Source organism: Dermacentor andersoni, chromosome 4 (genome assembly GCF_023375885.2).
Source record: "Dermacentor andersoni chromosome 4, qqDerAnde1_hic_scaffold, whole genome shotgun sequence".
In the NCBI taxonomy this organism is placed as follows: Eukaryota; Metazoa; Arthropoda; class Arachnida; order Ixodida; family Ixodidae; genus Dermacentor; species Dermacentor andersoni.
The window spans coordinates 141,590,504-141,604,321 of NC_092817.1; the positions used below are offsets into that span (position 1 = coordinate 141,590,504).

Consider the following 13,818-nt stretch of genomic DNA (forward strand, 5'->3'; position numbering starts at 1 on the left):
TGAAGTACAGAACAGCAAGATTTATTCTTCCTGCTGATATGGGACGGGGGAATAAAGACAAAGCTCTTGCATTGTGCAGCATAAAACAGTCAATAATATTAAAAATTGAAATCATGCATAATGTATAACAATAGAAGCGTGTGCAGTATATATGCTAGATAGAAATCTGCCGAAACAACGAAATATTACGGTCTTCACCTCACTCTGATGCATTACGTATGCACCATTCTTAGGCTGTATATGCATGCACAGATCCACGAAGGGTGGGCGCCTCGGAAAGTTCAATTTCCATTTGGATTAGTTTTTGAAGGTTCAGAACGTGACGACGCAAGTCCTAGTATAGCAAAAATGAAAACAATAGGCTGTCTATGTCCATAACGAAAATCACGGACATGGCACAGCGGCAAACACCAACTTGCAATAAAATTTAGATGTCTAGCTGCAAAAGCCAGACATCCTTGGGGCTTGAGATTAAAACGTGGCCATAAAAATCACTGAGAATATCCATGCTACCATGACCAAAATTTCCTATTTTGCACGCATAAAATCACTCTCCTCTTGTACGCCGTAATGGTACGCCAAAACCAGAAGTGACTATATCGTGTTCAAGCCTTCACTCAACGCCTAGCATATAAAGTTCATTGAGCGAGTCTGTACACGTTGAAGTACCGAACATAATATCAAGACAAGGCACTGAGCTTCGTCTCGCACAAATCTGCTATGCGGCCATAAACGACCAGGATCCAAAAGACCACGCACTCTAATACTCGCGCCTGGTGATACACGCTACAGAGCTGGATAAAGTTGGCGCTTGCATCATATTCGTCGCTGCGCCTATTCCACATTCACGAGCGTGGCGAATGTACTCTCTGGCACCAGTGAGAGCCGTGTGCATCGGTCGTTCAGTGGCGACCTCTGGCGGCCCTTGCGGTAGCCGCAGCGACGGCCTCTATGAGCGTTGCTCGGAAGCCAGCCTTCTCGAGCGCCCACAGACCTTCGCAAGTTGTCCCGGCCGGTGAACTCACGTCGTCTTTTAGAGAGCCTGGATGCCGCCCTGTCAACAGCACCATCTTAGCCGCGCCCTGCAGGGAAGCAACAAACGCCGTCCGTTGTCGCTGTAGCAAGCTTAAGCAGTACATGGGAACTTCTCTTTCACTCCCCCTGTGAACATCCGCTGTTAGCCGGGACGCCAAATGCTGCAACTATTTGCCGCTACTGGCACTTGGGGCGCTATAACGTAAAGCTATTCCAAACGTTTCTATTCCAATTCTGCAATCAGCCCTCCCCGATTGGTCAAAAACTTTTCTGGACAACCCCACTTCGCCTGTCTGTCACGCGACGTCACGAAAACCGCGATAGCTCCCCATCTGATATGACATGTACACACTGAGTATTCCCGATTAGACCCAACAAAAGAGAAAAAACATATATAATTCGACGCCTCTTCGCCAATAGCCCTCGGCTATTGGTCAAAAACTTTCGAGCTGCACCCACTTCACCTGCCTGTCGCGCGACGTCACAAAACCGCGAAAACTCAACGCGTCAAAGTGACGTGTACGCATTAAACATGCATTAATATGCCGCACAAAACAGAATTTTCTTCGGAATAGACGCAGCTGCCCCGTTCCGAAAGGAATAAAAGATGACTGCCGCCGATCGCTCAGGCACTGGCTACTCGCATCTGCCAGAGAGCTTGGGTTTATTTGCGTACAATAAAACTTTTTGCTTGGCAGTGTAACGTTTTCGAGCACTTTCAACTCATTTACGACCTCTCTCTACCAACTCTTCTTCGCTGGGGATTCATTTTAGCGGCATGCTTAACCTTCCGTTGCATGCCGCCACGATTTTCGACCAGCCACTGCAAGCTAAGTAAGGGAAAGCGGACCAATTGCAGATGCCGGCACCACGCTCTTCATCCGGTTATCAATTTTCAGTGCACAGGCTCGGCCCCATCGAATCGCCCTCCACTTGAGCGTGCTCCTCGCATCTTGTCAGGCAATGAGATAAGACAAGCCGCTCAGTGTAGGCAATGTTATTCATTTTTAAAGCAAACAAAACTGACTTCCTATAAACGAGGAGATTGTTTAATTGGTCTGTTCAGACAACCTTGCGGGTCACCGCTCGATGCTTGAGTCGGCGATTACGCAAATTTGACGTCAGGCGATTGGAACAAAAACATATTGGAATAGTTTTACGGTATAGGGCCCTTGCTTACCGGAAAATCGCAGGCGTACCGTTAACGAACGGAAAGAGTCGCGTTCATCAAAAAAATAACCACGAGCTGGTGGTAGTCTGGTTAAATTAGGATGACGAAGTGGAGATGGGTAAGGATCACTATACCAAGGACAGATAATCGGCGGTCTGTTGTCGACACAAAATACATAACAAGGATAATAATAGACGCTAGGAGGCAGAGGTGGAGCCGAACAAACTAGTGTTCGTAAATGGGTTAGACGTTTCGGCATCCACGCGGAAGTGTTGTTCGCAGAGTTCACTGAGTGAACAAGAATTTCGTGAGGAAGCCGAAAGGTTCGAACCCATTGACCAAGCCCCGTTGTTTCGTTTTGCTCGTTTTTTTTTCTTAAAGTAAATAGCTTTCTTAGGCTCTTTCACACGTTAGAAGAAGGTACTTCGACATGTTGCGAACATTCATCCTCTATAGCTTCGTCTCAAGCTGTCTTTCAGGACTACAACATAATAAGAGTTCCACGCTTCACACATATTGAATCTTACGATTCTTTTAATTTTCAGCCACTTATAAAGAATTCCATGCAACGAGGTCACGCCTAAAATTTAAAAACACCGATACGCGTACTCTACATAATGCCTCGGGGTCCGTGCCTCGTTTTCAAACTAATTACAATTTGCGAGAATTACATTTCACGTACCATCCATTTTAAATGAATTTCCTGAAATGGCAATTGCTACACGCAAACAGTTCTTCCGACATTTTGTATCGTTGTGGTGAATACTTTTCACATTGTAATTGTTGGAGCGCATACCTATCTTTTTTTTTCTTCTACATACTGTTTTAACTTTGTTTCTTTTAGCTTGATTTATCATCTATTGCACGATATGTCCTTATACATTTAAATTTTGTTTTTCATTGTAGACTCAACCTTCTTTCTTCTATTTGTACAATGTATCTTTCTGTGTGCTCAGAGCGTGTACGTTAAGAGCACAAATTTACCTAGGCTGTGGTATAGTTCACATTGTACAGTACATTGTATTTATATTGTTATATTGTTGCTACAGTAAGTACTGACATCCCTTGTGCTTGCGGATATTTCTTTTTCTATGTGTAGTATTACAGGGACCGTTGCATGCTGCCAATGTGAGGGCGTTCGGGAACCTTGTTAAGCTGAGCAGCTGTTGGCCCTGAAGGTCGTCCAGATTTTCCTGGTTAAAATAAAACTTGAACTTGTTCTCGTGGCCGGCGGTTGCTGGTCGGAGGTTGGAGCAAAAGTGCCGACGCAAAGAACGCGCTCGTTCGCATTGCACTGCGCGTTCGATACCGAATGCCAAATTGTCATAGCTCTTTGTGACGTACGTGCTGTCGACGATGCCAACCTCCGAAGGCCGTTTTCCGCTAACTTGGATTTAACCGTTCCCTAGATATTCCTAGCTAGATTGTTGCATGACGCGGTTCAGCTCTTAATATACTTTTTAGTGTCTGTGTTATGCTCATAGGATGCAAATATTAAGTTTACTTTTACAGTTAATGTCACTCCACTCAAGGCGAAATGATGTCGCAGTGCATGCGAGCTCTTATGCTAACAACACAAGCCCCCTATTTGAAGCGATATTCAGAGAAGAAAACATCAGCATGGTTATCCTTTGCTCTACTTGCAAAAACAAGTTCGGACAATAAGAAAGTGCAAGGTTGGCGCAAAACCTTATGCGAATTGTATGTAAGATTGGTGCCGGGCGTCCCTTGCAAAATGTAACAGTGTGAAAACAACGTGCAGCTTCACAGCACACACCAATCTACAAGATGAGCAATAACTTTTTCTTGCCCTCCCTGTACAGTGACGCACCATCACCACGCTTACGCGTCGTTCGCAGCGAGGCACAAAGATATGCGTCATTTTACAGCGAAGCTGTATACCTCTACAGTCCAAGGAAATTTTCGTGTCGTTGTAAGCAAGAAACTCCCCGTACGTGCGCCGATCTCGGAGATAGTGCAATGCCGGCCGGACCCGCGCGGAGGTGAAGCAGGCGTTAAAGGGACACTAAAGGGAAACAATCAGTTTAGACTAATGAAGCACTGTTTCAGAACTCTGCAGGCAGTAATTTCAAAAAGATAGCTTGATTATTAGATAAGAAAATGAAGGTCCACGTATCAGTGTTTGAATTTCGCGCCGAAACCCCAGCGCCGGTACGTCAGCGTGACGTCAGGGATTCCAAAGTATGTTTTCGCATTTGGGCCGCGTTGGTGGAGTAAAGGTTCCCGAAACTTGCCATGTTTAATATCTGGTTCCCTTAGAACACAATGTAGTCAATCTGTACCGCTATATATAATTAGTAGGCCCTAGAAGACGCCATGAAAATCCAAGACGTCACAGCACCCAGGTGCGGGAACTTAAGTAGGCGTCGCCCCCCGTATTTCGTTCTTGCGCTTTTTCTGGCTTACCAAACGTCTTACCCTTGTAAGAGTGGTGTTTTTGGTGTTGTAGAAAGGTAATTTACTGATGCAGAACAATTCATTTTTCACTTCAGTGTCCCTTTAAACACTTCCCATACGTGGGCCGATTCCGAAGGTAGCGCAACGCCGGGCCGACCCGCGGCGGAGGTGAAGCAGGCGTTAAGCACTCCCCATACGTGGGCCGATTCCGAAGGTAGCGCAACGCCGGGCCGACCCGCGGCGGAGGTGAAGCCGGCGCTAAGCACTCCCCATACGTGGGCCGATTCCGAAGGTAGCGCAACGCCGGGCCGACCCGCGGCGGAGGTGAAGCAGGCGTTAAGCACTCCCCATACGTGGGCCGATTCCGAAGGTAGCGCAACGCCGGGCCGACCCGCGGCGGAGGTGAAGCCGGCGCTAAGCACTCCCAATACGTGGGCCGATTCCGAAGGTAGCGCAACGCCGGGCCGACCCGCGGCGGAGGTGAAGCAGGCGTTAAGCACTCCCCATACGTGGACCGATTCCGAAGGTAGCGCAACGCCGGGCCGACCCGCGGCGGAGGTGAAGCCGGCGCTAAGCTCTCCCAATACGTGGGCCGATTCCGAAGGTAGCGCAACGCCGGGCCGACCTGCGGCGGAGGTGAAGCCGGCGCTAAGCACTCCCAATACTTGGGCCGATTCCGAAGGTAGCGCAACGCCGGGCCGACCCGCGGCGGAGGTGAAGCCGGCACTAAGCACTCCCCATACGTGGGCCGATTCCGAAGGTAGCGCAACGCCGGGCCGACCCGCGGCGGAGGTGAAGCAGGCGTTAAGCACTCCCCATACGTGGGCCGATTCCGAAGGTAGCGCAACGCCGGGCCGACCCGCGGCGGAGGTGAAGCCGGCGCTAAGCACTCCCAATACGTGGGTCGATTCCGAAGGTAGCGCAACGCCGGGCCGACCCGCGGCGGAGGTGAAGCCGGCGCTAAGCACTCCCAATACGTGGGCCGATTCCGAAGGTAGCGCAACGCCGGGCCGACCCGCGGCGGAGGTGAAGCAGGCGTTAAGCACTCCCCATACGTGGGCCGATTCCGAAGGTAGCGCAACGCCGGGCCGACCCGCGGCGGAGGTGAAGCAGGCGTTAAGCACTCCCCATACGTGGGCCGATTCCGAAGGTAGCGCAACGCCGGGCCGACCCGCGGCGGAGGTGAAGCCGGCGCTAAGCACTCCCAATACGTGGGCCGATTCCGAAGGTAGCGCAACGCCGGGCCGACCCGCGGCGGAGGTGAAGCCGGCGCTAAGCACTCCTAATACGTGGGCCGATTCCGAAGGTAGCGCAACGCCGGGCCGACCCGCGGCGGAGGTGAAGCAGGCGTTAAGCACTCCCCATACGTGGGGTGATACCGAAGATAGTGCAATGCTGGGCCGACCCGCGGTGGAGGTGAAGCAGGCGTTAGGCACTCCCCATACGTGAGCCGATGCCGAAGTTAATGCAATGCTGGGCCGACCCGCGGCGGAGATAAAGCAGGCGTTAAGCAGTCCCCCTACGTGGGCCGATCCCGAAGATAGTGCAACGCCGGGCCGACCCGCGGCGGAGGTGAAGCAGGCGTTAAGCACTCCCCATACGTGGGCCGATCCCGAAGATAGTGCAACACCGGGCCGACCCGCGGCGGAGGTGAAGCACTCCCCATACGTGGGCCGATACCGAAGGTAGCGCAATGCCGTGCCGACCCGCGGCGGAGATGAAGCACTCCCCATACGTGGACCGATCCCGAAGTTAGTGCAATGCTGGGCCGACCCGCGGCGGAGGTGAAGCAGGCGTTAAGCAGTCCCCCTACGTGGACCGATCCCGAAGATAGTGCAACGCCGGGCCGACCCGCGGCGGAGGTGAAGCAGGCGTTAAGCACTCCCCATACATGGGCCGATCCCGAAGATAGTGCAACGCCGGGCCGTCCCGCGGCGGAGGTGAAGCACTCCCCATACGTAGAAGCTGCTGGAAATGGGTGCCCACAACACGGTGGAAGAGCTGGTGGAAGCACACCTATCCCACCAGAGAGTAAGGCTGAGCCGGACAGAGCACGGTCGGGCCGTCCTACGCAAGATAGGATGGCAAATTGAACAGCAACCGACAACGGAGCCACTGCCCACAACGTGGAGAGACATTATTAAGACCAAGCCTCTCCCCCGGAACATGCAGCCGGGCAGGAACGACGAGAGACGCTATGCGCGGGCCAAGGCAATGGCTCGACAGCTGGAAAAGGACCCAGAGGTTCTCTACGCGGACGCCTCGCTTCCCAAGCACGGAACCAGAGCAACGGCGGTCGTCACCACCATCGATAAACTGGTCACAGGCGCGTCGATACGGACGACGAATATAGCCGAAGCAGAAGAAGTGGCCGTGGCCCTCGCACTCGCACAACCGGGAGTGAGGACCGTGGTCACAGACTCCCAGACCGCCTACGCAAGCTACCGCAAGGGGAACATCTCTCCCGCGGCATTAGCGATCCTCACCAAATGCAAATCACCGGGACGGGCCGTTGAGCTCGTGTGGGTCCCGGCTCACTCGCAAGTGGAAGGCAACGCACTCGCCGACCACTATGCCCGAGAACTGTCAATCCGGGCCGAGGACGAGCCAGAGCTACCGCACCCCGTGACAAGCTACAAAGAAATCACGCAAATGTACAGAAGTGGCAGATGTAGGCTTCCCCGTCCGCATCCGCAACTCAGCCGACAGCAGCAAACGATCTTGCGACGCACGCAAGCGGGGTCGCTAGCGCATCCCGTGCTCTTGCACAAGATGTTCCCAACAGAGCATGACACTTTATGCCCTTTTTGCAGACGGTCAAAAGGCACTCTAGCACACATCATTGCAGAGTGCACTAAGCTCAAGAACCCCCCACCATCCCTACCCCCCACCCTCCCCAGCCCCAACCCCCCCGAGCGATGGGAGACCTTGTTGTCCAGCCCCGACCTACCGACCCAGCTCGCGCTGGCGGCTAGGGGCCAGGAACTGCTGGACGCATATGGGACCTGAGAATAAGGTTCCACCCCATCTGGTGCCAGCGAGCACCAACCGTCACTAAGCGCTCAGTTCAAAAGTTGATTCTCTCTCTTTCCCCATACGTGGGCCGATACCGAAGGTAGCGCAATGCCGGGCCGACCCGCGGCGGAGATGAAGCACTCCCCATACGTGGGCCGATCCCGAAGATAGTGCAATGCCGGCCGGACCCGCGGCGGTGGTGAAGCAGGCGTTAGGCACTCCCCATACGTTGGCCGATCCCGAACATAGTGCAATGCTGGGCCGACCCGCGGCGGAGGTGAAGCACTCCCCATACGTGGGCCGATACCGAAGGTAGCGCAATGCCGGGCCGACCCGCGGTGGAGATGAAGCACACCCCATACGTGGGCCGATCCCGAAGATAGTGCAATGCCGGCCGGACCCACGACGGAGGTGAAGCAGGCGTTAGGCACTCCCCATACGTTGGCCGATCCCGAAGGTAGCGCAATGGCGGGCCGACCAGAGTCGGAGGTGCAGTTCGCCATCAAGGGGCCAACATACACAGCTTCGCTGGTTATCCTTCTTCACAGAGTGGAAGGGTACTGAGATTTTTACTTCATTTTTTTCCTCCACGCCTCACTCAAACACGTGACCACTGGGACTTCATCCAAGGTTGCTCTGTCCACGGGAGCTTCCGAGTTAATTTTAGTTCGCGAATGTATAGTCGGCTGTACTCAGTGCCACGACCGCCTCGTCGTGTTCGGCGCTCTAAGATAGCGTGTGCCCGCTTACGCCGAGATTTGCCTGTGCTGCTTTGTTTGGTGCTGCAGCATAGGTTTGTTTCGCCAGTGGCATGTGAATGTCTATTGGGTTGCATAGCGCAGAGGGAACGACCAGAAAGAAACAAGACGACACACAGCGCTATCGTTCCCTCCGCGCTGTACAACCCGATGACCACGAACCAACGACCCCAAATGTCAACTATATATGTTTAATTGAGAGTGCGCTGAAATCGACAGCACAGGGTAAAGGTACGAATGGCGAAATCGCATCCAGCAGCAGTACTTCGTTAACGAGTCCAGAGCATTCGCATCCTGTCATTTATTTGGCACGATGCCGCTCACAGCGTGCTGCCCACCTATACTGCCGCTATAAATGTTCTGGTTAGCGGCTATGTTGGCTATGTTTTTTGTCGCATACTTACCAAGACAGTGTTGGCAGCTAGCCTGTAGGACATATCTCTCGGCATCCCTTGTCTCACAGCACCATCGGCGAGGGCTTCAATAGTGACGAAGACCTGCAGAGAGAGAGAAAGAGAGCAAGTAGGATAAAGGTGAAACTTTATATATGGTTTGCACTGACGTCGTGCTAGCTACCACGTTGGAGAACCAGCGCTGAACAGCTACATCCACGACGTCAGGTGCGAGCTATCTAATAGCTCTGGTTCATGCCAGATGGTACCAGTATTTCATGAACAGATTCGATTGACTCATTTATGTATTGATTATAGTTGCACCATTTATGCAGGCGCTAGTAAAACAAAGCTCAACAACGCGCGCATAAGAGCTGCAACATGAACGAAACAATTTATCACGCAAAATTCACACCATAAATTTAAAAGGAAACTGCTCGTTATGCGTCCTAATGTACGCAATATTCGATTTCGCGGCAGCATTTCCTCACTTATGCGGCATGCATGGAAGTGCCAGCCAAACAAGTTATTCGAAGCATCTCACTTCCTCGCCCATTACGTTCTTTCAAGATTTGCGATCTATACTGAACTATTTCCTAAGCGTATCCTTTGCAATGGCGAAAAAACAGTGTCTCAGCAAAACATTCTGAAGGTGATCATTCGTTGAGAATTTCGCAGTTTGGCCAGTTCGGTTTCCTTTCCAGAACTATATATGCAGAGTGCCATAACGTGACTCGCCGTTTAAGTCACATGACTATACCAGCGCCGATGCGTCCCCGTTATAGTCTGAAAAGGAAGCTCGCCTGTTTCGGTGAGTTGGTCCAAAACGTAGGGTCTCTCTTCGAAGCAAACAATGGAATTTACAGCGCCGGACGCGAGAAGTGCTGCCCCATCTCGCATGGTATTCTGCCATCTCGACTTTAAGTATCCCTAGGTTTCCGTAGATCGCAAAATGCCGTTATTGAGCAAAATATAAAATCTATCCATCTGTGGTGTCTCCGGCACCGGCACCATCCCTATATATTGCAAGCACAATGAGTGCGGGCCGCACTACATATAAGCGTTAGCTATTTATTATTGTCGTGCTGTCGTGACGGTGAACTTAGAAGCAATCAGTGTCAAACAGTGAGTATCCAAGCGTTAACTTTGTTTTTTTTTTTTCGGTCATCGTCACATATGCGCTCACGTATGCCGGTCCGCTGCCGCTGAGTCCAGTGGCGACGTCCATGAGCGACTCGGGCACCTCCTCGCAGTGGCCCACGCTGGCCAGCAGCCGGGACACGACGCCCGCGTCGTCCGCGGTGGCCGCGCCACCACGCGCGAACACGCTGGCCCCGTGGCGCACCAGGCACGGCGTGTTGGGCATCACGCGCACCACGCGCGTCCCCGCCGGAAGCCTCTGCGCACGCGCGCGAGACGGCAAGGCAACGACATTTCGCAACTGAGCGAAAAGAATTGAGCAGTTTTTGTTAGTCGCGACCGTAAAGAAGACGGGAAAATATGATTATGCTTAACTGAAATGTAGAAATCGTAAAGTAAATGAAAGTAGCAGACAAAAAAAAAGACACACAACTTTCCGCAGGTGAGAGACTAATCCAAATCCTCCGCATTCAGACGTCGCAGAAAAAAAATGAAGCGATTACAATCACAATTACTTCTTTCGAAAAATGTAATTGATTGCGGTTACCAGTTATACTGCCCCGCGAAACAATTTGAGCAGTTACTCAAAAGTATTCGATTAACGTTAATTTGCTCCCTACGTTGATTAACACTGCCCGGGAACGAAGCGGCTCACAATTTCGCCCGAGGACTCGCACAAATACAGTAAATGGAACGAGCTGCCCTGGCTCTTTCAATGCGTCTCCTGCAGCCGTTCACACTTTGTTTATTTTCACTAGGAATTGTTTTTCAATGTTATATTCGGTAACCTTCCCTCTCTTTTTCTTGTGTGTGTTCTTTATATATTTTTTTTTTTTTTACATCTGCAGCGACACTGAACACTCGTTCGGTGTGTGCGCTGGAGAGAAGAGCGGTGTACTAAGGTACGAACACCTTGCTCACAAGAATGTGGTGGTCACTGAATGCCGCGATGATCGGGTCTGGATTCCCCACGAAGCGCAGCGCTTCGTTGTTGCTGAGTCTAAGGGAACGCGCTCCCGATTAGGCCAGCGAAAAACTGAAAACTCGTATACAGGCAATTTTCTGGCATCAATGTCTGAAGCGCATCGCTATCGAGCCATAGAAGCGCCGTTTCAACTTGTCAGCCAATATCTGGTGGACCTCCACCCAGCGCCCTTCGCTCATTGTATATTTAGACTTAAACGATTAAGTGTGATGGATGCCAGCAAACGTTCACGTGCCTTCGAAAGGTGGCGAAACCTTGAATGTTTTTATTATAGAACTGCATATTATTCAACCATAAAAATACCGGTAACAAATTAAAATTACATTATGTGGTTTTACGTGCCAAAACCACGATCTGATTATGAGGCACGCCGCAGTGGGAGACTCCGGAAATTTTAACCACCTGTGGTTCTTTAGCGGGCACGTAAATCTAAGTACACGGATATTTTCGCATTTCGCCTCCATCGAAACGCGGCCGCCGTGGCCGGGATCTGATCCTGCAGCCCGAAAAATCCTGTTCGTGTGTTACAATCAGAAAAATAGGTCCTTATGAAACATGAGCATTTAACGACCAAAAGCGTCTCTTTATATTAGAGAAGCCATAGACTGTAATAAGCGAAGAAATGAGCAGCAGCTCTTGCCACCTATTGAGGCCTCCTATAGTAAGCGCTTGCAGGAGAAAGGGATAAAAATGCATTATTAGAGAAAAAAAATGGCCAGGCTTAGCTTGGTTAAGCCAAGAATGCGTTGCATATTGCGCGGTCTTTTTTTTTTTTTTTTTTTTTTGAGGGCGAGGTATTGCTTGGCGGCACTCGATTTTATCGGCAATACTTGGTTATACTTGGATTTACTCAGTAATACTTGGTAATACTTGGTTTAGCTATTTTAATTCTTGGTCATTCTGTGTGCAAGTACCCTAGCGGGAGGAGCGGGAGTCAGGTGGTGGCTGCGGCCGCGCGCGTCCGCGCGAGTTGGGGCCCAGCTTTTCCTCCGGCTGTCGTGACGTCACGTCACGTGATTGCGCTAAAGGTCAATGGTGGCTGCCCGGCCGCGCCCAATGGCTGAACTGAGTGATTGCAATATGCAACGCATAAAAGCTTAGAGGTCCGACTTCCAAGAGAGGCGTGCGAACCAGCAAGTCTGCCATGTTAAGGTGATTGAGGTGTAGCTGCTGGACTCTAATTGTGGGTAGAAGGTAACCCACGTGCATTTTTTTTTCATCCCTCCGCATTATGTAGTTCCAACCAAATGTAAGTGCCCAAAACAGCGTCACCTGTCAGAACTTGTTTCTCAAAAATTTCGCTGGTTACATCTAATCTGTTAAAGAAAAAAAGTAATTGAACTACAATGAGCGTTACAGAGTAAACAAAGTAGTTAAATCACGAATTTGCCGAACGACGTAATTGATTATAAGTAACTATTTACACGTAACTCGTTACGTACAAGTCTGCCCGCGTTACGTGTACGGTGCTGTAATAATTAGGTTACCACGACGTCCATCCTCCCCTCCAATTTATTGGGTGTTCGTACAAGGTTAGTCCTGGGAGTGCTAGACAGCGCTACCCGAGGCCAAGGTGTTCAGTGTGTAGTTCAATAAGTTTCAGCACAGTTTCTTCTGAGGGCGCCAACACACTGCGGCAAGTGTTTTCGTGGCGCCCAAGAGCGCTGGTATTTGGACACGGTGACCCGGGATAGGTCGCAACTTACACGATCCCACAAGAGAAAGGAAAATAGGGTCACACGGCTCACAACTGAAATTGAGCTGATGTGTCAGATTTGAGGCGTAAGATTTCGATAAAGAAACAAACTTTGCGTGGGCATTTGTTATGCACTTCTTCCTCATCCGTATATTATCATCATCATACGCGTGTCTTTATTCTTCGTCGCGCTCGTGGACGCATCGTCAGTGTGGACTGTGTTTGGGCATCTCGCCCGGTCTCTCAGGCTCAGTAACGGTCAGCCCTTACTGTGACATCACATTGTAAATTTTGCTGCAGTCAAATAGTGAATTTCTTAGGCACTGAGTGTTATTAGATTGTTAGGGCACTTAGGCGTCAATATATTATATAACACGTGGGTATTTGCAACTTAAATATCCATACGTTATACCTTCTCTTATTGCGGCGCTGACCAGAGATGAGTATGCGTGAGTATGCGTGTATCGATGCGTTCTCACCCCTACGCGAACTGGCAGAGCTTTATTGGGGAATATTTCGAAGTCATTTACCTAGAATTCATGGTTTAGTTTAGTTTTTGCTAAATTTGCATCTGTCGTTGTCCCGGCATACCCTGTGTGTTTTATTCGCAAAGATTTATTGTTGCCTTCACATGGTGCCAACTGGTCTATAGACAGTTGAAGTAATGTCATCAGACACTACAGTTCTATTTCAACTGATCTCTCTCTCCTCTCTTTCTCTCTCTCTCTCTCTCTTCGTGCATTTATTCGAACCTCTTAACCTGTGGTGAGGAATTTCTTGCGCGTTGTCCAAAAACAGCATTTGTGTGCTGGCAGTGTTATCCTGCTTTCATTAAGGAGACATAGCAAGCGGAAAAGCAGTCGGCTGCTGAAGCACCCATCTGTCGAACCAGGACGCCTGCGTGTGCTCGCACTGTCTTCGATCCAGACAGAAATATTTAAACATATCACTTGGGATTGAATCAGCGAGTTTGGAACAAAGGTAGCGGCTACAGTAATATCAATAATGAAACTGGTGCATTGTTTCCATCTTAAGCTGCTTTCAATCCCTCGATTTTGCATGTATCCCGGAACACAGACGTCCCGAACATACGTACCCCCTTTTTAATCATCCGGTGGGTAATCAACCACACTTTGTGCATACCTCGAATAATAGTATTTTTTTTACGCAACTACCACTGGGGTCAACAGCGCGCCCTTAATGTTATC

The 13,818-nt window shown here is 50.4% G+C and overlaps 1 protein-coding gene across 3 annotated transcripts in view; it reads right to left on the minus strand.

The window, feature by feature from the left end:
• Positions 1 to 13,818, minus strand: part of LOC126537852 (pyrroline-5-carboxylate reductase 3-like) — a 40,390-nt gene continuing 26,572 nt past the window's right edge. For all 3 annotated transcript variants that reach the window (XM_050184931.2, XM_055074483.2, XM_055074482.2), the window contains exons 4-6: positions 9,976 to 10,188; positions 8,802 to 8,894; positions 1 to 1,082 (exon numbers count right to left, since the gene is read on the minus strand). In XM_050184931.2, coding sequence (XP_050040888.1) covers positions 903 to 1,082; positions 8,802 to 8,894; positions 9,976 to 10,188 — 486 coding nt within the window. In that variant the 3' untranslated portion in view covers positions 1 to 902. The remainder of the gene's footprint in view (positions 1,083 to 8,801; positions 8,895 to 9,975; positions 10,189 to 13,818) is intronic.